The sequence below is a fragment of the Pteropus medius genome, unplaced genomic scaffold (assembly GCF_902729225.1).
Source record: "Pteropus medius unplaced genomic scaffold, Ma_sr-lr_union100, whole genome shotgun sequence".
NCBI lineage: Eukaryota > Metazoa > Chordata > Mammalia > Chiroptera > Pteropodidae > Pteropus > Pteropus medius.
The window spans coordinates 8,556,411-8,582,011 of NW_024340701.1; the positions used below are offsets into that span (position 1 = coordinate 8,556,411).

A 25,601-nucleotide genomic window follows, 5' to 3' on the forward strand; every position below is an offset into this window, starting at 1 on the left:
ATGGTCATCAAGTCTTTCAGCGGGGCACCCTTTGGGGTGCAGAGCCACAGGTGTGGCTGGACTCGGGGCTGGAGGAGGAAGGGCTGGAGCCTAGGGGAGGTTGGAGGGGCCGCTGGCAGTGGGATGGGAGACTGGACTTTCTCTCCGGGTCAGACCTGTTGCACTCCCATGCCCGGAGTCTATTTACCACTGTTATTAAGTTATTTAAAACCATTTCAAAAGAACCTGCAAGGTACCAGACTCAGAGATGCCAAGTGGCTTGGCCCATAGTAGGTCCCTGAGTTCAAAAGTCGTGGGTAGAATTCCAGTCCAGGTTCTTTCTTTATTCATTCACACATATGACATTGAGATCTCTATATCTATCTATATCTATATCTATCTATCTATCTATCTATCTATCTATCTATCTATCTATCTATCTATCTATCTATCTATCTATATCTATATCTATATCTATATCTATATCTATATCTATCTATATCTATATCTATATATATATACATATACACACAACCTATTATATATATAGCCACTTCCTATGTGACAGACATAGTTGTAGCGTCTGGAGATACAACAATGAACAAAACGGCAAAACCTTGTACTAAGAGTTTGCATTGTTGTGGGGAGGGATGGTTGGAGTGGATAGTAAACAAAAAAAGTAAATAAAATGTTGGATAATGATAAAGGCTATGGAGAAAAAGTTGAAAGGAGGAGCTGGTAAGTGCTGGAGGGCGGGGTAGGATTAAAGGCTCCCAGCAAAGGGGAAGGGACTGGGCAAAAGTGGTATCCAGGGAGAGGGAACCGGGAAGGATGAAGACCCTAAGGTGGGGGCACACCTGCCCATCCTTCATGGGCTAGCTCCAAAGCCATCTTCCCTAACCCCCAGAACTGCCCATGCCAGGGCTGGATGTCAGGCACTGGACTCTCACTGGGCCTCTGTCCTTCCCCAGGTTCGATATGGCTGCTGTTTATCCCAACCAGAAGAAGTTGAGCACCTTTACGGGAGTCCCATACTCCAAGCCTTATTCTGTGGAGTTGGTGAGTTCGGCCAGCTCCACTGACTCTCCCACGTGGTCTGGTCACTGCCCTCCAAGTCCCACACCATGGCAGATAAACTGAGTCTTACACCTCTCCATGTCCTTAGTTCTCAGCACAGAGCTTGGTTTACAGCCAGGGCAGGACTGTAGTGAAAACAGCATGGGTCGGGACCACAGAGCCCTGGGTTCCATTCCCAGCTCTTGCACTGACTGGCTGTGGGCTCTTGAATGAGTTACTACCTCCCCCACTCTGCCTCTGAAGTGTGAGGGGGCCAATGACAGAGGAAGTCATGATGGTACTTTGAGTACCACGCCCCTCGGTGCCAGGCTTGGGGATGGAACCACAGAGGGACAGGTCACCCCTAGGTCAGGATGGGAGCTAGGTGAGGGCTTGCTCTGTGGCTGGCTCAGCCCTAACTGTGCTCTGACTCAGTCCCACATAGGACCTGGGACCTATGGCTACAAGGAGACCTGCTTCAGCAAGAAGAAGCTGATGAAGGAGGTGGGCACAGGCTGGGCCAAGGCCCAGGAAGCCACTCGGCTGACCAAGCTGCCCCACTTTCAATACCAGGCCATCTTGAGAGAAAAGCAGCTGCAGGTGAGGTCCCTGGGCCACGCCCCTCTACAATCCAAGGGTGGCCTCAGTGTCCTCCCAACCCCAGGTAGAGCTCCTTCTTTAAGGAACACCATCATCCCCTGGACCCCTTTCCCATGTGGACATCCTCAAGTTTAAGATTTTCACCTTCTCTCTTCTCTTGGGGCAGAAGGAAAAGCTGGGGCCTGGCTCCTACAACTTCAAAGACTTCTTAGAAGAGCTGCAGCAGAAACCATGCAGCACCCGGGGGCTGCTCAGCTCTGGGGAAGTTCGCTTCCGAGGATTCATTGGGGTAGGTGTTGTCTTGTAAGGAGTGGGAACCCTTCCACCCTCTGGTCTCTGTCCCCTTTGGTGGTGCCAGAAGCGCCCCTTTCGTCTCTTCCCCTCCCCAGGCTTGGCCAGGCTCTCCTTTGAGTCCTGACAGCCCTTGGCTTTCCAGCGCCACAGCCTCTAGCCCACTGGCTATTGTATATGCCTGTGTCTGTCTCCCCCACCAGACCAGAAGCTCCCTGCTGGCAGGGATAGGTCTTGTTCATCTCTGAGTTCCCAGCACAGAGCCTGGCATACAGCAAATTCATCCACCTATATATCCAGCTAGCCAGCCAACAAATAATGATGGAGCATTCACTAAGTGCCATGTACCATTGCAGCTCCTGGGGCCCCAGAAGTGATGAAGACAAAGTTCCTGCCCTCATGGAGCTGGCATCCTAGTGGTAGAAATAACAGTCTAAAGAAGCATGTTATATATTATCGGGATTGCGAGGAGAATTGAGACAAGGAAGAGAGAGAGAGTGGTAGAGATACAATTTATAGGGTGATCAGGGAAGACCTCTGGGAGGAGATGACATCTGAGAGAAACGCGCAAGACGTGAGCAACTGAGACTCATGGTGTCTGCGGGAGAGCATTCTGGGCAAGTGGGAACGGCAGAGGCTAAGGCCTTAAGTCAGATCATCCGGCAGAGGCCGGTGCGGCTGGAGGGAGGGGAAGAGAACGGGAGGAGGAATGAGCGCAGAGGCCTGAGGGCTGGCTACGAGGATCTCGCAGCAATGTGGGGGCTTCTGGTTTGATTCCAAGTGCTGTGGGAGGACAGCGGAAGGTTTTGACCAGAAGGGCCTGACTTAACTTTCAGAGACGCATCCTCCTTATGTGGGTGAGCATCGGAGGCTGCAGCAGGCGTCCAGCTGGGAGACGATGGCTGTGAGAGGTGGGGGTGGCAGGAGGGCTGCGATGGTGTTGGTGTGGGCAGGGAGGATCATCCCATGGAGGCGTGGACCGTGAGTGGGGTTCAAGCTCAATAAGGTCATGAGAGAGAAGGCAGGAGTCATATCATACCAAGTGACCGCTGTAGTTTGCTGAGAACCTCACCTCCCCTGGTCCTCCTGTTCTCTGAGCTGGACTCTCTTGCCCTTCTCTCAGCTCCTTAAATGAGCCATGCTCTTTCCACTAGGGCTCTGCTCCAGCTGTTTCTGCTGCCAGAAATGTTCTGCCTCCCCAAGTAGCTTTTTGCCTAAGGAAATCCTATTCATCCTTCAGCTCTCAGCTCCAAGGTCTGACCTGATCCCACGCCACCCCTCTGGCCCCAGGAGGTGGCATCTCTCCTTCTTAGATGTTTAGTGTCTCTCCCCCACTAGACAACAGCCCCTGAGGGTGGACCACACACCTGCCTAGTGTGTCCACTGCAGAATTCCCAAATCCTAGTAGTGCCTGGCACATAGTAGGCATGCAATAAGTATCTGTGGACTAAGTGCACGCATACCAGGTGCTCCAAAACATTCTCATTTTTCACAATCACTCCTGTTGGGGCCCTGAAGGCTCAGAGAGGGTAAGCAATTTGCCCCAGGCTACACAGTTGCAAATGAGGAACGTCCAACCCCATATCCAGAGCCTTTCCTCCATACCTCACCACTCTGAAGCCTTCTCTGAGGCCTGGAAATTACTCCTTGCCACATTCCGGGAACAAGCAGCTGCATCTTCAGGTACAGACGCTATTAACTACAACTTAGGAAGAGGGGATGCCTGGAGGCATTTAAAATTGAGTCATTACCATCAAATTTAAGGTAGTAATAGTTGACACTTAACACAGCACTTACCATGTGCCAGGCACTGTTCTAAGCACTGGAGTGTACTAATTAATCCTCACAGCAACCCTGTGAAGTAGGCACTATCATTATCTCCACTTTCCAGATGAGAAAACGAGTACAGAGGTTTCAGTAACCGCCCAAGGTCACAGAGCTACTAAGTGACAGAAGCAGAATTAGAATCCAGGTGTCCACACCTAACCACCGCGCTGTACCCATAAGCTTGGCTCCCCTGGATTTTGCTCCTTGACTAACTGCAGAGGACAGGGTCTCATGTCAGAGCCTAGCCCAGCTGAAGGCAGAGGAGTTGGGGGAACAAATCTGATGCCGTGTGTTTCCTTCCTGTCCCCAGCCCCCAACTCTGAGGCATCCGCGAGTACTGGCTGAGCAGAGTGACAGTGCCATGGGCTGTTCCTCCCTTCCAGCTATCTCTGGTCCTTATACCTGCTCCTGCAGCAACCTTGGCTAGGCCCTGTAGGATTTCTTTGAGCTGCTCTCCTGGGGTCAGTCCTGGACCCTAAGTTCAAGGACGTGGCACTGCCCCAATGGGTGAAGACAGTACCCATCCAAGGCCTGCTTTTCTCTATCACTGTCTTGCTGTGAGACCTGGGCTGGAAAGCTCATGGCCTCCTCTGGTCTCTGGTCTCTCCAGTTGTACCCCCGCCACTGCAGGTCTACAAATACCACGGGCCAAAGCTGTGGGTGCCTGCTTTGGGGCCTCATGACTCTTCCCTTAGAGAGGATGGGGCTGTCGAACCACACCTCCAAGGCAGTGCCTTCTCTGGTTTCCTAACCCCATCCTGCATTGGCATCGGGTGCTGCCCCCACCCTGCCTTCAGGGCACTCTCCCCTCTCTCGGATTTGGGGACACCAGACTCCGCAGCCCTGGAGTTCCTCTGCCAGTCCCCCCACCCTCTTTGGGGTGATTTCTCTCACTCAGCTAGGCTCCGTGAAGATGACTCCAGATCTCTATCCTGGGGTCCCTCAGGCATCTGAAACTCTGCACCCCATCCAATACCACCACATGTCAGCGTCTCCTCCAGGCCTGCTCTTCAGGGGACTGGCACCACCCAGCTGCCAGAAACCAAGCACACCTTGTTCCCCCGAAATCACTGGGGTTTGTGCTCTCACTTCCTGTCCTCCTCCTCCTCGTACCCTCTTCTTCCATTCCTACTGCCTCCCTGCTGGCCCAGGCCACCCAGGCAGTCTCTCCACGAATTCCCTGGTCTCCTGCCATTGCCAGCATCTTCCTAAAGCCTTCACGCCTCAGAATCAGGTCTCAAGGACCCTCGACGAGGCCTCCAGATCCTTTTCCATCCTCTTCCCATGGCACCTCTCCCAACCCGCCTCAGAGGTGTCATTTCGGCCTCCCTGCCTTTGCCCCTCTGCTTGGGGGACTTGCTCCCTTCACCACACCCATCTTCTGGGAACTTTCCCATTCTTCAAAGTCCAGCTATAGAAATCTTATAAGTACCAATACCTCTATTCCCACATAACCTCTACTCCTAGAATTAATCACTCCTCCAGCCTGGGTCCCAAAAGCTCTGAGAACATAACATTCTAGTTAAAATCATGGACTCTCACATCAGCCTAAGTGTATTTACTACGCCTTTGAACCTGAAGGCTTGAAGGAAGAGTGAGGCTCTGCAGAGAGCGCCCAGCACTGGGCTCCAGGAGCAGCGGCTACTCTCACTCTTTGTTATAAGTGACACTTCCAAAGTCCCTAGGACGTTGTAGTGCTCATTGCCCTTCGACTGCAGTGCCCACATAGTGCCTGGCAAGCAGGAGAGGCTCAGAAAGATCTTGAATTTTGTGCCACTCCTTTCCAGAGGTGGTAAACTTGGATGCAAGGTTTGCCTTTCTGAGACTCAGTTTCTCCATCTGTTAATTGCGGATAGCACTAATTTGATTTCAACCGGTGGTCTACTGCTGGGCCGCGGACCAGTACAGTCCGTGGTCTGTTAGGAACCAGGCCACACAGCAGAAGGTGAGCGGTGGGCTAGCTTCATCTGTATTTGCAGCTGCTCCCCAGCACCAGCATCACCACCTCAGCTTCACCTCAGATCATCAGGCATTAGATTCTCATCGGAGCACTGCTCCCTGGTGCCAAAAAGGTTGGAGACCGCTGGTCTGCAGGACCAAGATTAGGCTTGTGAAGTACCTAACACATGATACAAGGACCCAGCTTCCTACAAACATGCTGAAAAGCTGGGGACCTAGAAGGGGGTGATGTGTAGTCGTGTCCCTTGGAGGGAGAACAAGTCAGATGCCACAGCTGCCTGACCCCCGCAGCCGAGCTCCCTGACCCCTCTGCCCTTCCAGTTCTCGGCTGCTTTCCCAGGGTGCGTTCTTGGACCGGGAGGTGGGCAGGGCTGCGCCATCATGGAGCGACAGCGACCCCGTGTGGCTAAAAGGTGCAGAGCAGGAGAAAACAACATGCTGGCTGGGTCTTGGAGGGAGGACCTCCACCCAACCACCTACCCACCAACACTGCAGGGAGGCGCTCCTCACTCCACCTACAAAGGATATACTTCCGACGTTGACAGTCAAGGTCCTGAGTGGTCATTCCAGCTTTCCTGCTGTAGTTCTCAGCCTCTCCTACCTCTTTCTCCCACCTGCTGCTCCAAGACAGCCATCCCGCCCTGACTTGTCACATGTCAGTGCCCACTGTGGGCTGGGCGCTATGCAGGAGTCTTTATAGACATTATTTAATTTCATCCTCATTACCCTAGGAGAAAGTATTATCATTTCCATGTTGCAAATATGGACCATGAGGCTCAGAAGGAATAAGTGCCCAAGGTCACTCAGCTAGGAAGCAACAGTCAGGATTCAAACCCAGGACTCCAGATCCATCCAGGTCACACACAGCACAGTGAGAAACTCATTCATGCAAATGCAGAGCTATGACGCAGGGGTGTAATGGGTGGAATTTCCGAGACCACCAAAGTAAGCAACTTTCTGGGGTGATCGGGGAAGGAGGGCTTCATTCCCAGGAAAGAGGACATTTGAGCTGGCTTTGCAAGATTCGAAGAATTTTCCAAGACAAAGAAGGCAGGAAGGGCATTTTGGGTGGTAGTAACAGCACAAGTAAGCAGAGTAAGGAGGTTAGCAGAACGGTGTGTGTTTGGGGACCAGCAAGGACCCACTTTGGCCGAAGTGTGGATGTAGGAAGGGAGCAATAAGAGATAAATTGGACAGGCCAATGGGGCCCTGGTAAAGTGTCTGAACATAGAAATGGAGGTTTGAACAATGACGGAGGCTCTTGGGTCAACAGTGCTGTGTGTTTGGGGACAGTTGACATGTAGGAGCCCTGAAAATCCCATTCCTCTCTTGGGGGCATCTCTTCCTCAGCTGTACTCAGCATAAGGAGTGGAACTGATGACCTTTATGTCTCTCCCTCCCCACACAGAACTACTATCCAGGTCCTGGAAATTATGGCGAGAAAGGCAATCCATACACAAAGCTGGAGGAGAGCGCCTGGAACCGGTCTCATTCCGAGGGACTCATGTGCAGGATGACCAACAAGCCGCTCCCTTTGGCTCATCAGGTATCCCCCTCACCTGACCAGGGCTGGCTGCCTTCATGCACAGTCCTGCGGGGCAGACTCCCAAAGCAGATGAAGAAACCAAGACCCTGCAGGTCGGTGGGCCTGCTTTCGCAGCCCTCCTGCAGACACTGGCATCTGTGCTCCGTTCTAGGGGAGTGGTCTGGCACCATGCACCTACACCTTGAAAAGTGACATGGAGGCAAACCTGGGCCGATCCATGGGCACCCGCGGCTTCTATGACATTTTCTCTGGTGATCGAAATAAGCCTACTTATGGACATTACTCTGTGCAGGTGGGTACCCAGCGGGGTGTGGGGGTGCATTCCCTAGCAAGATGACAGACTTCACCACCACCACCAGGAACACCACCCTGTGTGCCACACTCTGCTCACACTTCACCCTCACAGCAAGGGTGAGATATGGCGCCCTGTGTCGGATCAGGAAACTTGAGGCTGTCCACACTGCTGGTAAGGCAGAGTCACAATCTGAACCCCAGCAAGGCTGTCTGATTTCACCGTCAGTCCTCTGTCCTCTGCACTGGCATGAACCGCAGAGGAAGCGCAGGTGGTCATGATGCCAGGACTGCATGGGAAACTGTCCGCAAAGCCTGCAGGGACCTTGATAGCTCAGATCTGGATGTCCTGCTATTTTGGACACACTTCCCGGGCATCGCAGATCTAGCTAAGCTGGCTGGGTTAGTGTCATGCTGTTAACAAGGCAGAGAACTGCAGGGCCGGGAGGGGATACTTAAGTAGAATTTTAGCTTGACCCCGCTTTTCCTGCACCAATCGAGTTTCTGTTGTGTGATCCATAGCACCCTGTGCTTTGCTTTCTTCATGCTCGCAGCAACTGGACTTAAGTATTTGTGTAATTACCTGTTTATTTTGTCTCCTTTGTGCATTCTTTCAGTGTATGTGTTTACTCCAGGTAATAGTCTAGGTGCAGGGGAAACCTGCCCCTAGGGTACTTACATTCTAATGGAAAAAGAAACACAGAGGTAAGTAAAAAACAATACAGAGTGTTAACAGGTGGTGAGGGCTATGGTGAAGTGCGTTAGGAGCACTAGGAAGGCAGTAAAATATTGAATTCTTTTGGACTGGTTGTTAAATAGCCACTGAACTGAGCTCTGTCACCTGATGCCAGCTCCCCTGAGCCTCCCAGACCTTTCCATGAGCAGCTTCTAAGGTGGTGCAGCCCGGCACAGCGGGAGCCTTGGGACCCTCATCAGGCTCTACAGCCTATGTCCATTCTGATTGGTTAGTCAGTGCCCAGGCGACACGATAACATTTTTTATTACCTAAAAAGTAATAGATTTTAATTTTTAGAGAAGTTTTAGGTTCACAGCAAAATTTAGCAGAAAGAAGAGAGTTTCCGTGTACCTTCTGTGCCCTTTACATGCACGGCTTCCTCCACCGTCAACATCCTGCCCCAGAGCGGGGTGCATTTATTATAACTGATAAACCTGCATTGACACGTCATCATCATACCTTAGGGTTCACTCTTGGTGTTCTACATTCTGTGGATTTGAACAAATGTATAATGACATGTACCCACCATTATAATATCATACAGAGCAGTTTCACCGCTCTAACAGTCTTCTGTGTTCTCCCATTTTTTAAGTATTTGGATCGTCGCTCCTGCTTAGAACAGTGCCCGATTCAGTAAATGTTCAGGAAGTGAGGGAAAGAAAGAAGGAATGGATAAACTTAAGCTGGGTTGTAGGATGTGTCACACAGGGTGCTAGAAGACCGTCAGACTAGCCTCCGGCTGAGGGCTGCGTCTCTCCCACCCGGCTGGGCCCACGGGCTGTGGGACGTCCCCAGGCAGTGTGGAGAGCGATGCCTCATTGTGTGGCCACCTGCTTTTCTCTGATTGCTGCTGAGGGTCCTAAAGAGGGGCCCTTGATTTTCCTGGCATAACAGACACATTTGTTTCCCCCTCTCTGTTTCTCAGAAAATAAAGCCCAGGGAATTGATGAATTTCAAGAGCTTCACGGAAGAACTTAACTCACGTCACAATAAGAAGCGTGGGGTGTTTTCGCAAGTTTCCCGCAACCCGAAAACCCCTACAGAGAGGATTTACTGGGCCACCCTCAGCCAGTGTCCCCGAAAACTAGTTAGTGTCTCCCCAAGGCCTTCCTTCCTCTCTTGGATGGTGGCTTTCCTGCAGGGCCGGGTGGGGTGCTGGTGGCTATTTCCGGGGGCAGGGGGAAAGCTCAGCAGGTGGGTGTCAGCCCCACCTGCTTTCCAGTCCTGCTCTTGCACTTACTAGTTACGTTGGGTGGGTCTCTCTCACTCTGAGCCTTGGTTTGCACACTTGTCCTAGGGCCACATCCAGGTGGCTGCAAGGATTAAATGAGGTTGAGTACTGGAGCCCACCGCATGGAGCCTGTACCCGGAAGTGCCCAGCCAGCGTTGACCTCCACCCTGCCCCTCCACCTCACAGAGAGAGGACAAGGGAGGGCACTGGGGTGGGGCAGAGTGTGATTACAAGCTCTACCCTGGCAGAGGGGCTGCACACCTATTTGGGCCAAGGGAGCGGTGGACTCTTTTTTTGGAAGGCAGCAGCCAGTCATCTGAGTAGGCTCTGGATTTTACCGGGGCCCTCCAAGCAGAGTCTCCCCCGCCACCCCCAGAGAGAGAACCGCTAAGGGCTTGGGGAGGAGTGGGGTTCTGGGAGAAGGAAAAGGGGTACCCCCATTTCCTGAATGCTTGCTCTGGGCCAGGTAGCTGCCAGCCCCACCCATCCCCATGGAGGGATTACCATTTACATTTCACAAAAGGAAACTGAGCCCCAGAGAAAGGAAGGGATTTGCCCAGGCTGCCCCAGCAATGGTGAGGAGTGAGATTGGAATCCAGCTCATCTAGCTCTAAGGTCTGAGTGGCTTCTGCGCCCCCAGGCTGGAGCCTAGAACATCTCTCTGGACCCTGCCAAGCTGTGAGGGTCCTTGGGAACCTGGACAGAGGTGTCAGGCTAGTGGGTGGGGTTCAGAATAGGTGTCAGGGGTTATGAGGGCAACACAGGGCCCCCACAGTCCTGAAGGATGGGCTCCTTGTGAGTTAGGAGGCGGCTGGGTACCTTCCACCATCCTTGGCTCAAGGCCTAGTGCCACCAGTTGGGTAATGTCAGCTGCCAGGAGCCCTTACCTGCTTGGGCTCCAGGCTGACCACTGCCAGACCTGGCCAGCTTTCAGCCTTCATTCCTTACCCCAGGCCACGTCTGGTCCCGGTATGTGGCTTCCTTCAGAGAAGGAATGCAGAAACGTCAACCAGCCACCATTCTTGCTGTCCTCCAAGCGCATAGGCATAAGGGCCTACCAGATGCTTCTGGGAAGCTGGGTGAGTGGGTCTTTGTCATAGGGTACGTGGTAATGGGCAGCCCCCAACCCTCCTTGCCCCCATGGAAACCGATGCTCCCACCCCTTTCCTCCCCACGGGTTAACACCCACTCTCACTGTCTTTTTTCTCTATGGCATTGGTTTCCAACTCTGAGCAAGCATTAGCATCATCTTGGAGGGCTTGTTAAAACATGGCTTGCTGGGCCCCATGCCAGAGCATCTACTTCAGCGTCCTGGGGCAGGGCCTGGGAATTTGCCTTTCTAACCATTTCCCAGGTGATGTAGATGCTGCTGTCGGGACATCACTGCACTATGGGACATCACCCCAGAGACATCTCATTCTCTTATTTTCCCAGGGAAATGCTCCTTTCATTCTCTTTGTGTTTGTCTTGGGGCCTCAGGGCAGCTGGTGGAGCTGGCCCCTCCTGGCTGAGCAAGGACCCCCTTTGTCCTCTCCCTACCCCTCTCTTCCCCCTCCCCAGAGGCAGCCATTCCCTGTGTGTGTGTGTTATAACCTTCTTCTGTCTTGACTTCCAGTTAGCACAGGTTAGTTTTGCCTGGTTTTGAACAGCTGTATATTTTTAAAATCTCTCCTGGTTTCCCTGGGAATATCTTGCTGTGACTTATTTGTCTTCCCATTATGCTCCCACTGCCCCGCTCACAGCCCACACCTGAGCTTTCCCTCCTCTGAGGAGAGCAGCATGCCAGCCAGCCCCCTCTTCACCTCCCTGAGTGATGGCTTGGTCCCCAGTGTGCCCACACTCCCTGCCCTGCCTGATTCTCATGAGGGCCAACTGGTCAGTCCTCTGCATTCTTCCTTTTCTCACTTTCAGCCTGCATCTCGTGCAGGGAAAAGGGTCTCCTCTTGGACCTCCCCAAATAAGATGTTTAGACAGGAGCCAAACAACCATGCTGCTACCACAGAGCTGGCCAAAGTCGGGGTGGGGGGGCAGAGGCTGAGCCCGCCCAGCCCTTACAGCCTTTCTGACTGCACACCCAGCTGGGAGCCTCTTCCCAGTGAGACAGGCCTTTCCCTTGTCAGCAGCGAGTCCAGCTTCACACTGGACTAGTGTTTGGTTCCTAACATGTCCCAGGCCACCCTTGGCCTGCTCTTTACAGATGGCGGGGTTCTTTTCCTGCCATTCTTTTGCCCTCACTAGTCACTCTGGGCAGGTCGCAGTTCCTCTCTCTTGGCACCTCTTGTATCTATGACCCAGGTTTCTGGGCAGGATGGTATATTAATTTCCTAGGGCTGCCATAACGAAGGTGGTTGAAAACAATAGGACTTTATCTCCTCACAGTTCTGGAGGCTGGCAGCCTGAAATCCAGGTGTCAGCAGGGCTGTGCTCCCTCTGAAACCTGGACAGGGGGAAATCCTTCCTGGCCTCTTCCTAGCTTCTGGTGGTGGCTGGCATTCTGTGGAATTCCTTGGCTTGTAAATGCATCGCTCCAACCTCTGTACCCATCTTCCCCCGTAAGTCTCTTCTTATATAAGGACAGCAGTCACGCTGGATTAAGGGCCCACCCTACCCCAGTGTGACTTCATCTTAACTAACGACATCTGCAATTACAGTGTTTCCAAATAAGGTCACATCGAGGTACTGGGGTAACCCATATCTTTTTCATGTATCTTTTTGGGAGACATAATTCAACCCATAACAGATGGAGTAATGAGGAGCCTCAGGGAGGGCGGGAGGCCTGAGATTAAGTCTCCAGGCCAGGCATTGGGGTTGCTAACGTCCTGCCTCTTCTACCTGGTGCAGAACCCCGTGGGTGTGGGCCGCTACCTCAACACCTGGCTGATGGAGACAAAGGACCAACGGCAGCGATATCGGTCCCTGTTCCTGGCTGGAGCCCAGCGCTACCCCTCAGACCCTGCGCGGGATAAGCTTATGCAGTGAGTGCCACTGGAGATCCAGCAGAGGGGCCAGGGCAAGGAAGGGCTCCTTGTGGGGTGGGCGGGGGCTCGCTCCGCCTTACGCTTGCTTCCAATGGAGACACAGCTGCTGCCCCTAGTGTCAGCCAAACAGCTGTGGTGGTGGAGAGAGTTCTCATCCTGGCTTTATTGCTTACTGGCTGTGCGAGATGGGGTTCATCACTTAACCTCTCTGGGCCTCATTTCCCTCAGCTGTCAAATGAGCAAAGGACTGTGGAGACCTAAATGAGATGCTCTATCTAAAGCTTGTGGTAAGGAACTCATCAACACTAACTCCTGCGCCCAGACCCCACACAGTCTAGCCTCTGAAGTGCAAGGCTTTGCCCCACGGAATCTCAGTTTCTTGGTTTTCTTAATGGAGTTGGTAAAACTCATTTCAGGAAGTCGTTGTGAAGCCAGAGGAAGAAAGTGCATGAAATACCGTGGCTAGCTGTAAAACAGCTTGCAATTGTTAGCTGCTGCCATATTTTATTGAACTAAGAGACCAACAATTGCAATGTATTCTCAATTTCAGAAATGTTAAAATGTAAATAAGCATGCACTTTAGAGCTGATCATTTTGTTGTTGGAGATCTTGGGGCATGAGGACCAGATCACTCAGGGAAAACCAGCTTTAAACTATTTTTGTCAAAGTAGTTTTGTGTTTTCTTTCTTGATTTACTCTTGTTTTGGTGGCTTCCATAGACATGGTAAAAAGATGTAACATTTTTGATAGACTATCATGCCTATATGCCTAAAAATAAATGTTTTTTTTCCTGCCTGCACAACTGATCAATAGTTTGGTTGGAAATAAAATTTTAGGTTGGAAATAATTTTCCCTTGGAATTTTGAAGGATTTGCTTCATTGCCTTCAAGTTTCAAGTGTGGTTGTTGAGAATTCTGATGCCATTTCAATTTTTTTGTCCTTCGTATGCAACCTGCATGGTCCTTTCTGGAACCTTTTAGGATTTTCTTTTTGTCTCCTGAAGTTTCATGATGATGGGTCTTAGTGTGAGTCTATTTTCATTTATTGTTTTGGCTCTCCATGAGTTTCTTCTTTCTGGAAACTCAGGATCTTCTATTCCAGGAAGATTTTTGCATTTCGGTCTTTGGTGATTTTCTCTGTTTTCTCTTTTTTCGCTTTCAGATGAATCTTAGACCTTTTATTTGATGTTCTATTTTTCTTATCTTTTGTTTCTTATATCTGACCTCTGCCTTTTCTGTCCTATCTTCTGGTAAATTTTTCCCTGTCCTTATCTTTAGACCCTACTATTGCCTTTTTATATGTTGGCTTTCATCTTTTTTAGTTTCCAAGAGCTCTTGTGTGTTATGGATTGCTTCCCGCCCCTCCTCACAATCTTTTAATAGCACTCAGTTCTTTGTCATGTCCTTTTATCTAAGGATAATGGCAGTTTTCCTTCAGTTCCCTTTTGCTCCCTGCATTGTATCCACTTCTTCCAAGGTCCTTTTTTCCTTTCACTTGTTCTGTTCACATTTAAGAGAAAAACACTAAAAAAATGCTGTGCGTCTGGGTGGGGCTCGTCGGTTGGCGGCTTCACTGGGAGTGATTGATGGGGATCTGGTCATTCCCTTGGGAGACCCTCAATGTCAGTGTTTCGAAGTGTTTTCCCTGGGACCATTCAGCTTCTCTAGAAAAGGATCCTGCATCCTGGGGGTTGGTGGGGCGAGGGGTGGGAGTGTGGAGTGCTGGTGTTTAGGGAAGGGGGCTGGGGGTCTTGACCAGTATATGGTCTTCCACCGGCTCCCTCTGTTCTCACTGGCACCTGGCTGCCTACCTTCCACTGCGCCTGCTTCCTCCCTTGGAGTCTCTCCCAACACTAAGCCTTCAGTCTCCTGCTGGGTGGGTGAGGAGTTGGTTGGGGAGGGAGTGTGTCTACCTTTCCCCTTGATTTCAGCCATCCGTCTTGTGCCTGCTTTTTGAGATACTGGTGCTTCCAATTCCAGGACCTCTCTGGGGTTTGTGGCAGGAGCTGGCAAGCTTCTCATTGGCTCCTCTACTGCAGGCAGCTCTTGGGTCAGCCCTCTCAGCTCTGCAAATGCTTCCTCGCACTTTGCATTTCCCCAAAACTTAACACCTTTGTCCCCTTTCTTGTTTATTTATTTTTTAAAAAAATTTCTATATAGTTTTTTCAGTGGATCGCAGGAGGGAGGAGAGATAAATGCATATATTCATCTGCCTTATTTAATTGACAGTCATATGGAACTTTCTTATTGTGCAAAAACATTTTCTTCCCCTTTCTAGCCAAGGTGGTTAGCTTTCTTTTACAGGTGTTCAACCAGGACCAGAGAAGGGAACAACTTGCCCAAGGTCACACAGCTGGTAAGTGATAGAGCTGGAACTAAAATACAGTCCTTTCCCTCACAGAGCGGAGCTCATTCCATACACCAATGTGAGTGTAACTATGGAAGACTGGGCCCAGGCTGTTGACTGTAGTTATACCTGGAGGGTTACCAGGGTCTTTCTCATTCCACCTTGCTTTATTTCTGAAATTTTTGAAGTTTTCAAAATAAACATTATTTTTATAACCAGAAAAAAAAAAAGAAAGAAAGAAAAACAAATAGAAAAAGGACGAGCGCTCTTGAGAGAGACTATACAAATTATGAGTTCTCCTTGTAGACCCATCTCTAGCCAAGAGTCACCCATCTTCCAGACCTCAGTTTTCCCACCTGGAAAAGGAGAATAATTTATATCCTGCAGGGACATATATCCTACAGGGTCAGCCTTAATTAAGGATTATGAATACTACTGAATGGAAGCCAACCAGCAGGTCCCTGTGGGCGTCTGATTGTCAGGCTGCTGTATGACTCTCCCTGAGGCTCAGGTTTGGCATTGTCCATGGAGCCCCAACCCACGAGGGCTCTTGGACTCACAGTCAGAATTATGTCACGAGCCACAGAATATAGGTCATAGGTGGGAAGAGGATTTCCTTATACACTCTTTTCTGGATTGATTCCTTTAAAAAACCTGCTCTGTGTTCGGTCTGCCCGGGGCACTTCTGAGCTGCTGATTGTTTTCAGGTGACCAGAAATGTTCTCTCATTCACTCACTGAGTTTTTCGTTTCTGGTTTTATATTTTAATTTCTAAGAGTTATTTTTTGTTTTCCGAATGTTCCTTTAAGTACAACGTGCTCTTATTTCATGGACACAATGCTTTCTTATCCTTCGAAGATGTTATTTTTGTTGTTGTTGTCATCGTTGTACCTGTATTAGCATTTATTTGATGCTAAATTCACTCCGGGGCCATAAATTTTTGTTTCTTCAGTTTCTTCTGGGATGTCTTTTTCTTCTGTGCCACCTCCTCTTCCGGTTTAGGAACAGTCTGCTCTTTTTCACTGAGGATCATCTCAGTGTTGCAGGGGGATGAGCTCTGTAAGTTCTGTGCCTCCTCTGGGAGCTTCGTTCACCTGGATGTGCTTAATGACTAGAGAATCTACATCTAACCCCTTAAGTTCAGCATCACTCGCTGCATTTTTAAGCATGTGCAGCAAAAATTCAGCACTCTTTTTGGGCCACCGACCCTGCATCCAGCCCCACTGTTGAGTGGGGGCACACCTACCAACTCCACCATTGTAATGATGGAAAGGCACACATTGCTTCTGTAAAGTGACATCCTTTAGCTAACTGAATGGCTTTTCGGATATGCATACCCTTGATGGCCTGGGCGGTTTCACGAGTGTTTTTAAAGTGAATACGAAGATTTGAACCTCTTGATTTGCACAATTTTATGGGGTTTTCTGGGTCAAGTGAATAGCAAACCACTTTCAGAGGTCACTTCAGGCTGCTTACAGGAAGAGCTGAAGATATTATTGAGATGATTGCCTGACATCATCTGCTTTTTTTCAAATCACTTTTTTTTCTGTCTGTTGTTTTGGCCTCAGTCTTCCATATCTGAGATTTCTCTCAAATGTCTGGTGATCCTTGGCTGTTGACTCATGCCTAACTAAAAATCCCACTGAAGGCCTTTTGAGCCACGCTTCTCTTGTTCAGTCCTGCTTCCACATCTGGAAGTGTACTTTCCCTTCTAATAAAGCTTTTCTTTTTCCGCTGTAAAAAAGTAAATAAACATAAAGAAAAAATAAAAATAAATAAATAAAATTTTTTTGATTGTTGATCACAGACTTCATCATCGGATGACCAAGCTGAGTGTTCTTGGGAGAACTTTAAAGTCCATGTTGTTAGAATTTTTCTCTTGGCCTAGGTTCTTCTGGGGGATGTAAGCCTGGCTGCCAGAGCTCCAAGTGGAGGAGAAGAGCCTAGAGGTCTCAATATTTAGCGACCGAATTCCCATTTCATTCCCTGTTTTAAATATGGTACTCCCGATATCAAATGTTCCCGGTGTCATCCTGTAGAGAGAACCTCTCTGTCTTCAGAGGATAAATTCTCCAATCTTTATTCATGAAGGGCGCTCATCCGGATGCAGAGAGTAGGGTGGGAAACTGATATCACACAGACTTTGAATCAATTTCAGTTCCATCTTCACTTCCGCTTCCGGGAGTACCTGGGGCTGTCGGTTCCCCAGTCCTGTGGAGCTGAAGGAATTCTGAGCTTTATCTTCTCCTGGCTTAAGGTTTAGATTTCTTAGGTCTGCTACCCAAGAAAGTTAGTTACCATTCTTCCATCTGCTTTAAAGTTCCAAAATATTTTTTCTTACTGCTGCCCCTTCTATTCTTTTTGTCCTTGTGGGTACGTGCTTTAAATTTTTATTCCTTTACTCTTGTTTTAGTGGGATTTCAGGAGGTTGGAAGGTTAACGTATGCATCCAATCCGCTTACAGTGTTGTGAAATGTTTGAGTTTCAAAAGTAGAATAAAAATCTTGCAAGTATTACATCTAAAAGGACAAACTACAATCTAAATAAAAGACAGTCAGACATGTTTTGAGCATCTCTTCTGAAAAATGAATAATAAAAAACACTATATAGAATTCTCAAGAAAAAGACTTGAGACTGTAAAATTTTCTATGTAGCCAAACTATAGTCATGTACAAGGCAAACAGATGCACAAGGATTCAAATGTACTTTTTCTGAAAATTTTACTGGGGGCTATATTCCAGTCAACTGGAAAATGAATTAGCATTGAGAGCTCAAGAAAGGAAAAGAATATATCTGTCTATGATATACCAAATAAATGTAACCAACAGCAACAAAAAAAATGGTAATACAAACAGCAAGCAATGCAGCATTCAAGGCTAAATTATTAAATGAGACAAAGATACCGGAGTATTTAATCATGATAAACAATGAAATCCACGAGGACATTATAATACTAACCTTATGCACCCAAAATAACAGTGACAAACTCCTACGATCATAACAGGAATTCTTAACAGAGCTGTCTGAGAATAAGGTAAAGATATGTAAATAATTATTTGGAGGATTTAAATAGGTATATTTTATTCCACATTATTTTCAGATAACTCATAGGACATTTATAAAAGTTGATCCTCTAAGAAAATCTCATTTAAAATGTCTAAATTAAAACCATGCTACATAGAAAATTTTAGATCATTGTACTATGTTTAGATTTTTTCTAAACATAGTACAATAAAACAAGAGGTTAACAAATAAAGGAGAACTCCCAAAACCAAGTGTTTGGAAATTAGAAAGTTCTCTACTAAACAGCTCTTGGATGTAAGAGAAAATCAGGTTTAAAAAACAGGCTATTTAGAAATTAATTACAATGAAAACTTTTTATCAAAACCTGTGTAATATTGTCAAGCATCCATCAGAGGACAATTCAAAGCTTTAATTGCTTTTAATATAGAATAAGAAAGACTGAAACCCAAAGAAGTAATTATTCTACTCTAGAAGTTTTAAAAAATCAAAATAAATTTAAAAATAAAGCAGGAGTAAAGAATTAATAAAAACAAATAAAGGCTGGATGGGTGGAGGCATTCACAAACCCTCAGTGTTGATGGGCTAATGTTAATGCCTGCCTTTGGCTCCAGGGTGGTAATCGCAATCCAGTGTGCCTGTGGATGAGAAAATGTACAGTCCAGACTGCGTCAGTGCTATCTCCCCCATCTTATATATGAGTAAGCGAGGCTCCAAGGGGTGGAGGTGATGGAAATGGCCCAGAGTCCCACAGCCAAACAGAGGCAGGGCAGGGACCAGGAATTGTGGCTCTGACTCCAGTCCTGGGCTTCTGCCACTCCTCCCTTGCCAGGTGTGGAGGAAGCCATGAATGGCAGAACACAATATGTCTTACAACAGTTTGCTGTCTTCAGTCCAGATGAGGGAGGGTGTGTGCGCGAGAGTTGCGCAGTCTCTTGGAATATGTCCTTTTCACCGCTCGATCCCAAGCTTCATCTGTTTCTTCCTGTTAAACCACAGGGTTATGGGCATCTAGCCAGGCAGCCTGGGATTTAACTCTTGCATAGGAAAGGCAGCCTTTTGCTTTTCATTCTTTAGAGTTGTGTATACGGCAGGTACTTATAAATCTGGTTGACTGACCAATGGACCAGGTTTTCCATCTGTCCATCTTTCTGGCTCTTATTGCTAGATCTTTTCATTCCATCTGGCCACCCTCTGGCCCTGTGGACATGAGCACTCTGTGCTCCAGCCAGGCCTTTGTACCATACTCTTGCTCTTTAGCCCTTTGAGTTTTTGGCCATACTGTGATCTGTTCTTGGAACATCCTTCTCCTAGTTTCTGTCTGGGAAAATCCTATTCATCCTCCACAACTCCGCTTAAATGGGAAGCCTTCCCTGATTTTTCCAGACAGTGTCTCTTCATTCTCAGCCTCTTGAGAATTCCTAGGTTGGATCGCTTTTAAAAATTATATTGTAATATTTGTTAATATGCCCGTGGTCCCTACTAAAGAGAACATTTCCATTCTCTGGCTCCACTGTCTAGCTGGCATGCATAGAAGGAACTCACTGAATATTCGCTAAAGAATGATTCAGTGTATTGATTGCTCTAGAATTTGGATAACTCCATGAAAGGAATGCTTCAGAACTTCCAGTTTGATTTGGGAGAAGTTTATTTTTCCTTTTAAGTTTCTTTCACCTGAAATTTTATTGTGAAAAATTTTAAACATACAGCAAAATTGAGAGGCTTTTACAGTATACACCTGTATACCCACCACTTAGATCATGTCACTAATGTTTTACTCTTCTTGTTTTATGATATATCTTTCTATCTATTCATTTATTAATCTATTAATCATCCATCCACTATCATCCTTCTATCCATCTATTAATCACCTTACAATTTGATAAATTTCAAAGTAAATGGCAGACATCAATACAATTCCTTCTGAATACTTCAATATGCAATACCACCTTTTCAGCATTTTAAACAAAAGCCATATTCCTTGTCCAGAAATCTGAAATTGAAATCATAAATATTCATTCTTAATAATAATAGTAATAATAATAATAAAATCTTATATCCTTGGAGTTTATAATATATAACATGATTTTATATGTATTTACTGTATATAGTAACTTTAAAAGGTAGATATTACTCTCAGTGTTTTTCAGTTGAGAAAACTGAAGTTTGGAGAGAGAAAGTGTTTTCCTAAAGTCACTGCTAGTCAATGGCATTTGTGCATGCAGTCTTCAAAAATTAATTGAGCACTTACTATGTGCCGGACACATCCTGGCTACTGGGACATTGCAAAAGAGAATCAGGCAGCAGTTCTGCCCCAGAGTGGCTTCCGGCTTCCTAGGGAAGGCACTCACCTCCGTTTTGACATTTACAGGGCAACATGAGAAGAAGGATGAAGGCAGGTGGGACCCAGGACTTTTCTTTCTACATTTGGAATGCTTTCCCCACTCTTCCCCCTTCAGTTTTCTGAGGATGAGAGCAGGAGGGAAAGCAATTTGAACCCAGAAGGCTAAGGCAGAGAGAGCATGCAACATAACCATCTTCCTGTCCTCACCCTGCCTGCCCTGGTCCAATTGCTTTACCTCCTGGGCCTTTGTGCATGCTGCTTTGGTGGGATATTGGAAAGTTGGGACAGGAAAGGGGGACTCTTAGGAAGTTCAGCACAGAGTCCTGCTTCCCACAACTCCCAGGACACATTTGCTATTGAACACAGAAGTCTGGTGATTACCATGGAGACAACATGGTGCCAGGGATAGACAGGGCATTAGCTCCACGGGAAGGCAGAGTGGAGAGGCCATATTTTTACCTTTCTTTTCTTCCTTCCTTCTATCCTTCTTTCCTTCCATCCTTCTCCTTCTCCTCCCTCCCTCCCTCCTTCCCTCCTTCCTTCCTTCCTTCCTTCCTTCCTTCCTTCCTTCCCTTCCTTCCTTCCTTCCTTCCTTCCTTCCTTCCTTCCTTCCTTCCTTCCTTCTTCTCCTTCTTTCCTTTCATTTTTCCCATTTTTGGTAGGGGTAGACACTTGAGCATATTTCTAGGCTGACGGGCAAGGAAGAAGCAAGATATTCAGGTGTGAGGTGGTGAAACCGGATCCTTGCATCAGCTGGCCTTGAATAGACCAGGGAGTAGGGGAGACAAAAAGGTCGATAATTCAATAAAATTAAGCCAACATTTTCTAGGGGCCAGGAGTTCTTGCTCAGAAGGCCACAGGAAGTGAAGCAGAGGGGAAGGATTGATTTATAATCAGGTACATGACAAAGGGCTCAGCAAGATGGCATGAGAGAGTGCAGTACAGAGAGAGAAGTGCCCAAGTATATCTGGGAAGGTGATACAAAGAGATGGAGGATGCTGCAGGCTGCCAGCCTGGGCGCGGAGGGGTGAACAGCTTGGACTGTCTGGGGTGGCTGAGCGGCTGGAGGGTGGGGCATGGAGGGGGTGTGGTAAGAGTTGGAGCAAGATGAATCAGGCGGGGCAGGAGCATAGTATCTTGACGTAGGAGTCTGGCCTTTTTTCAGATACCTGCAAATCAATAGCCAACAAGCTTTCCTCAACGTGCATTTGGCACAGGAGGAGAACTTTGGAAAGCGCCACTTGGAAGATTGGAAAATATTGGGATGGGATTTGCCTTTGCCTCTTCATATCTGAGTTACTGGATGCTCAGGCAGGAAACCCTTAGGGGATATGAGACTTTACATTAAACCCCGGAAAGAGCTCTGGATTGGAGGAGGGGACTGGGTTTCTGTACTTACAAGCTATGTCCTTGACTAGTCACCTGGGCTTCTTGAGACAGGTTGTTTTCTCAGTAGCCTCAGAGTTTATAGCCCCTGTCCCAGTGGGTAGCCTGGATTCTGCTCTGTATGGTGTGTCTACTTGATAGTTGCTTTTAGGTCAGCCTGACTTCCCAACCTGACTTGGCTTGTTTCAGGCTCTGACGAGTGTGAGGAATTTGGGATATGAAGTACCAAATATGTGCAAGAAAGTATGCTGGGATTGCCCTTGAAGCAGGTTGTGTGTGATGGTGGCAGGAACAGTGGCCTGGGAGGCAGGAACAGGTGTTCTGTCCTAGGTATATATAAATCATTTAATCTTTTTCCGACTTTGAGGATGGACACCTATGTTCAAGGCCATGGCTATGTTTCTAAGGCACTTACAATTGACGGTATAGTACACTGTAAGGGAACAGAGAAAGTACTGTGGAAGTTCAAGGGAGGGAAGGATTATATCCAATTTGGAGACTCAAGGAGGGCTGGTTAAAAGAAATGACATTTGAGCTTGCTCTCAAAAGTTGGCTAAGGGTTGGGCTTGACAAGGCAATAACCACCATTTGTAAAAGGTTAACTGTGTGCCAGGCACTCTATTCAATATATAAACATAATCTCTTATGGGCCTCACAGAGCTCTTCGGGGTAAATATATTTATTATGTAGATGAGGAAATGAATTAACTTTCTCAAGGTCACAGTGAGTTACTGACTGTAACAGTTAGCTGTTGCAGTGTAACAATTCAGTGGCTTAAAACAATATCCATTTCTTTTATTTATGAGTCTGTGGGTTAGGTAGGGGCCGCCTGGTCTCAGATGGTCCTAAATGGGGCAACTAGACTCTCTTCCACATGGGGTATCATCGTTCAGCAGTCCAGCCCAGACTTGTTCTCATGGAAGAGGCAGGGGTTTGCAAGAGGAAGTGTGCAAGGCCTTTTGCAGCCTACGCTCACAGTGGCACCATTACATCGTCCACATTCTGTGGGCAAAGCAAGTAACAAGACCAGCCTAGTTTCAAAGGCAGGGGAAGTAGACTCTACTTCTTGATGAGAGAAGCTGCAGAGTCACATTGCAGAGGGCATGGAGACAAGAAGTGGAGACTTGGGCCATTTTTACTCCCTATTACAGTAGCAGAGCAGGATTGGATCTCTGCTCTAGCTGGCTCCAAGCTGTGTTCTTTCCACGAGGCTTCACTTCCAGGGAAGATAAAAAATTTGTAGGACAGAAATGAGCAAAGGAAAGGGAGCAATAAAGCTCAGGACATGTTTGGAAAACACTAGATGTTTCATCCTGGATGAGGTGTGGGGTGTGTAAAGGGGAACAGCAGAGAGTAAGGCAGTCAGGGTTGATCTGGTCAGTCTTTGGAGACCTTGAATACAAAAGTAAGCTGCGTGGACTTTATCATGCCTGTTAGAAGCCATGGAAGGATTTTTTTTTTTTTAAATTTAGACTATAATGATATAACTCTGTACAGTAAAATTCACTTTTAAGGAGTACATATCTATAAGTTTTGACAAATGTGTATGATTCTATAGTCACAAAAACAAACAATTACCACCCCCCAAAAAAGGTTTCCTTGTGCCACTTGTAGTCAATTTTCTCCCCCTCCCCCAGTCCTTGGCAACTACTAATATGATAGCATTTCTATAGTTTTGCTTTTTCCAGAATGTCATATAAATGGAATCATGCCATGTATAGAATTTTGTGTCTTTTCTTTCATTTTACATAACGCTCCTGAGATTCGTGTATGTCATTGCAGGTTATCAGTAGCTCATTCCTTTCTAATGCTGAGTTGTATTTCGTTGAATGGATGTATCACAATTTGTTTATTTCCAAGACGAGGGACATTTGGGTGATTTCTAGTTTGGGCAATTTTAAATAAAGTTGCTATAAACAGTAATATGTGAATCTTTGTTTAAACATATATTTTCATTTCTCTTTAGTAAATACCTAGAGTAGGATTTCTAGGTCAAAGTGTATATATAACTGCCAACCTATTATCTGAAATGTCTGTATGAGTTTGTATTCTTACTAGTAATGTATGTGTGGTCTAATAGCTTCATCTCCTTGTTAGCAGCAGTATTGTCAGTTTTTTTTTCTTTCTAATTTTAGCCATCCTAACAGTTGTAGTTCCTGATGGTTTGAATTGGCATTTCTCCAATGACAGGATGTTGGGCATCTTTTCATGTTTCCATATCTCTTCTTTTCACATTAAAAAAAAAATGGGTTGCTTTCTTCTATTAAGTTTTAAGAGTTCTTTATATATCCTAGGCATACATTTTTTTATCAGATAATTGTTTTGAAAATATTTTCTCCCAGACACTCAGAAGGGTTTTAATAGGAAGTAACTCTTCGAGTTTTAAAGGTGTGCTCTGTGGCATTGTGTGGTGGGGGAGTGGATGGGGAGGGAGAGACAAGGAGGCTGTCTTAATAGTCAGGTGAGAGCTGAGGCTCTGAGCCAGGCCAGGGGCATGGTATAGGGAGGAGCAAAGAGACAGAGGCATGAGGCCTGTTGAATGGTAGTAAACACCTCTTTTACCCTGTGAGTCCACCCTCCCTCCCACCTTCCTTCTTTTGACAGATATTTATAGAACACCTACTAAGCATGATTGGGCTAGATGATCTTTCAGGTGCTAGGAAGTTCTTACAAGCCAACTTGGGCTCTGATGAGCTGAACTAGGTGTAAAGCAGAGGGATCCCCTCCTTAAAACCAGGCTGTTCTGATAGAAAAGCTCTGGAGGTCATCAATTTTGGCCTCTCACCCAATGTAGGATCTCCTGGGAAGCACAGCCAACAGGTACCTGTTCACTTCCTGTGGGTGCCCCTCCTGGGATGGGGGGCTAACTCTGTCCAAGGGACCACTTTCATTTTCTCTTTCTCTTTTTAAGGGAAAGGATCACACCTTTTACTAAGGGGAAGTGCCCTCCAACAGTGGATTACAATTCAGATCCTACTCCTTAAAGCCACACATGGACAGCCCGCGGTGACCAGAAGGCCCAAAGGACTGAAGATGGATCTGGGGATGGGAGGGTGATAGTGGGAATGGGGGGGTCTTGGAGAAAGGACATATGGGAATGCCTGGGAGAGGGGGAGATGTAGTGATGTGATGGAACCACTTTTCTGGAGACATCTACCTGGAGGTCATGGTGCCTGCTGGGACGGCTAGGATGAGAGATCTTTTGTTATGAGATCAATTATCCTGAGAATTCAAATCAGCCAGTGACATGAACATGAGAGCCAGACAGTGGATGAACTAAAAAGGTGGAACGCGATTGACACTTTTGGAACCCCTTTCTATAAAGCCAAGGTGCTTAACTCCCTGTTCATTAAAATCCAAAGAGGCGGGAGAGTGTGGCATATGTCATAAGGCAGCTCTAGGTCCCCTCCAGGAGTACTTCATCTCCACCCCAGGATGCTTCTGGAAGCTCAGCAGGTCCTCCTGCTACGAGGAGGCTGCTGACCTCCAGGCAATGTGCAGCCATTGGGAACAATTAGTTTCATCCCTGGAGTCAGGCCTCATGGGCACACCAGTCTAGCATAAAGTTTTGTCTGTGGGCATTGGCCACAGTGTTCTGAGCTGCTTCCCATACTGTTGTTTGTCAGTGAGATTGAAGAGGATGGCAGAAGCATATTGTCCCTAGAGAAAAGGAGACTGAGGCACCACAGCCTCAGCCAAAAAACTCACATAAAGAAAAAGAAAAATACTTTGAATACTTCTTCAGAGCTTGAGTGCCTTACAGAAAGCAGTACTTTCTCACTCAGGTCAAAATAACTATTTTGGAAGAAGTAAAACTGTCTTTATTCATAAACATGTCATCTATGTAAAAAATCATACTGAATCCTCAAAAAAGGAACGATGAGCCCAAATAGATACAAACTAGAGCTAATAAGTCAGTTTAGCAAGTTCAGGAAATAAGATCAATATACCAAAATCAACTGTTTCTATATATTAGCAATAAAAAATCAAAAATTGAAAATGTCATTTAT

General features: G+C 47.2%; 1 protein-coding gene and 1 pseudogene across 1 annotated transcript; one reads left to right on the plus strand and one right to left on the minus strand.

Annotated features, from left to right (window-relative positions):
* On the plus strand, window positions 1-25,050 carry CIMAP2 (ciliary microtubule associated protein 2). The gene is made up of 10 exons (XM_039882875.1): window positions 1-50; window positions 951-1,038; window positions 1,471-1,635; window positions 1,802-1,924; window positions 7,121-7,258; window positions 7,410-7,550; window positions 9,211-9,372; window positions 10,470-10,595; window positions 12,358-12,491; window positions 24,503-25,050. Exons 1-10 carry the CDS (start codon window positions 1-3, stop codon window positions 24,573-24,575), a joined length of 1,200 nt encoding a protein of 399 aa, XP_039738809.1. The 3' UTR covers window positions 24,576-25,050.
* On the minus strand, window positions 15,760-20,459 carry LOC120618543 (60S ribosomal protein L17-like; annotated as a pseudogene).
* Window positions 25,051-25,601: the final 551 nt, after the last annotated feature.

Excerpts from the sequence above, each read along its gene's own strand:
- CIMAP2 (XM_039882875.1), top strand. The coding sequence starts at position 1 with ATGGTCATCAAGTCTTTCAGCGGGGCACCCTTTGGGGTGCAGAGCCAC. Across the intron at positions 1,636-1,801 it reads TGAGAGAAAAGCAGCTGCAG|AAGGAAAAGCTGGGGCCTGG; the intron begins GTGAGGTCCCTG and ends CTCTTGGGGCAG. Across the intron at positions 1,925-7,120 it reads GCTTCCGAGGATTCATTGGG|AACTACTATCCAGGTCCTGG; the intron begins GTAGGTGTTGTC and ends CTCCCCACACAG.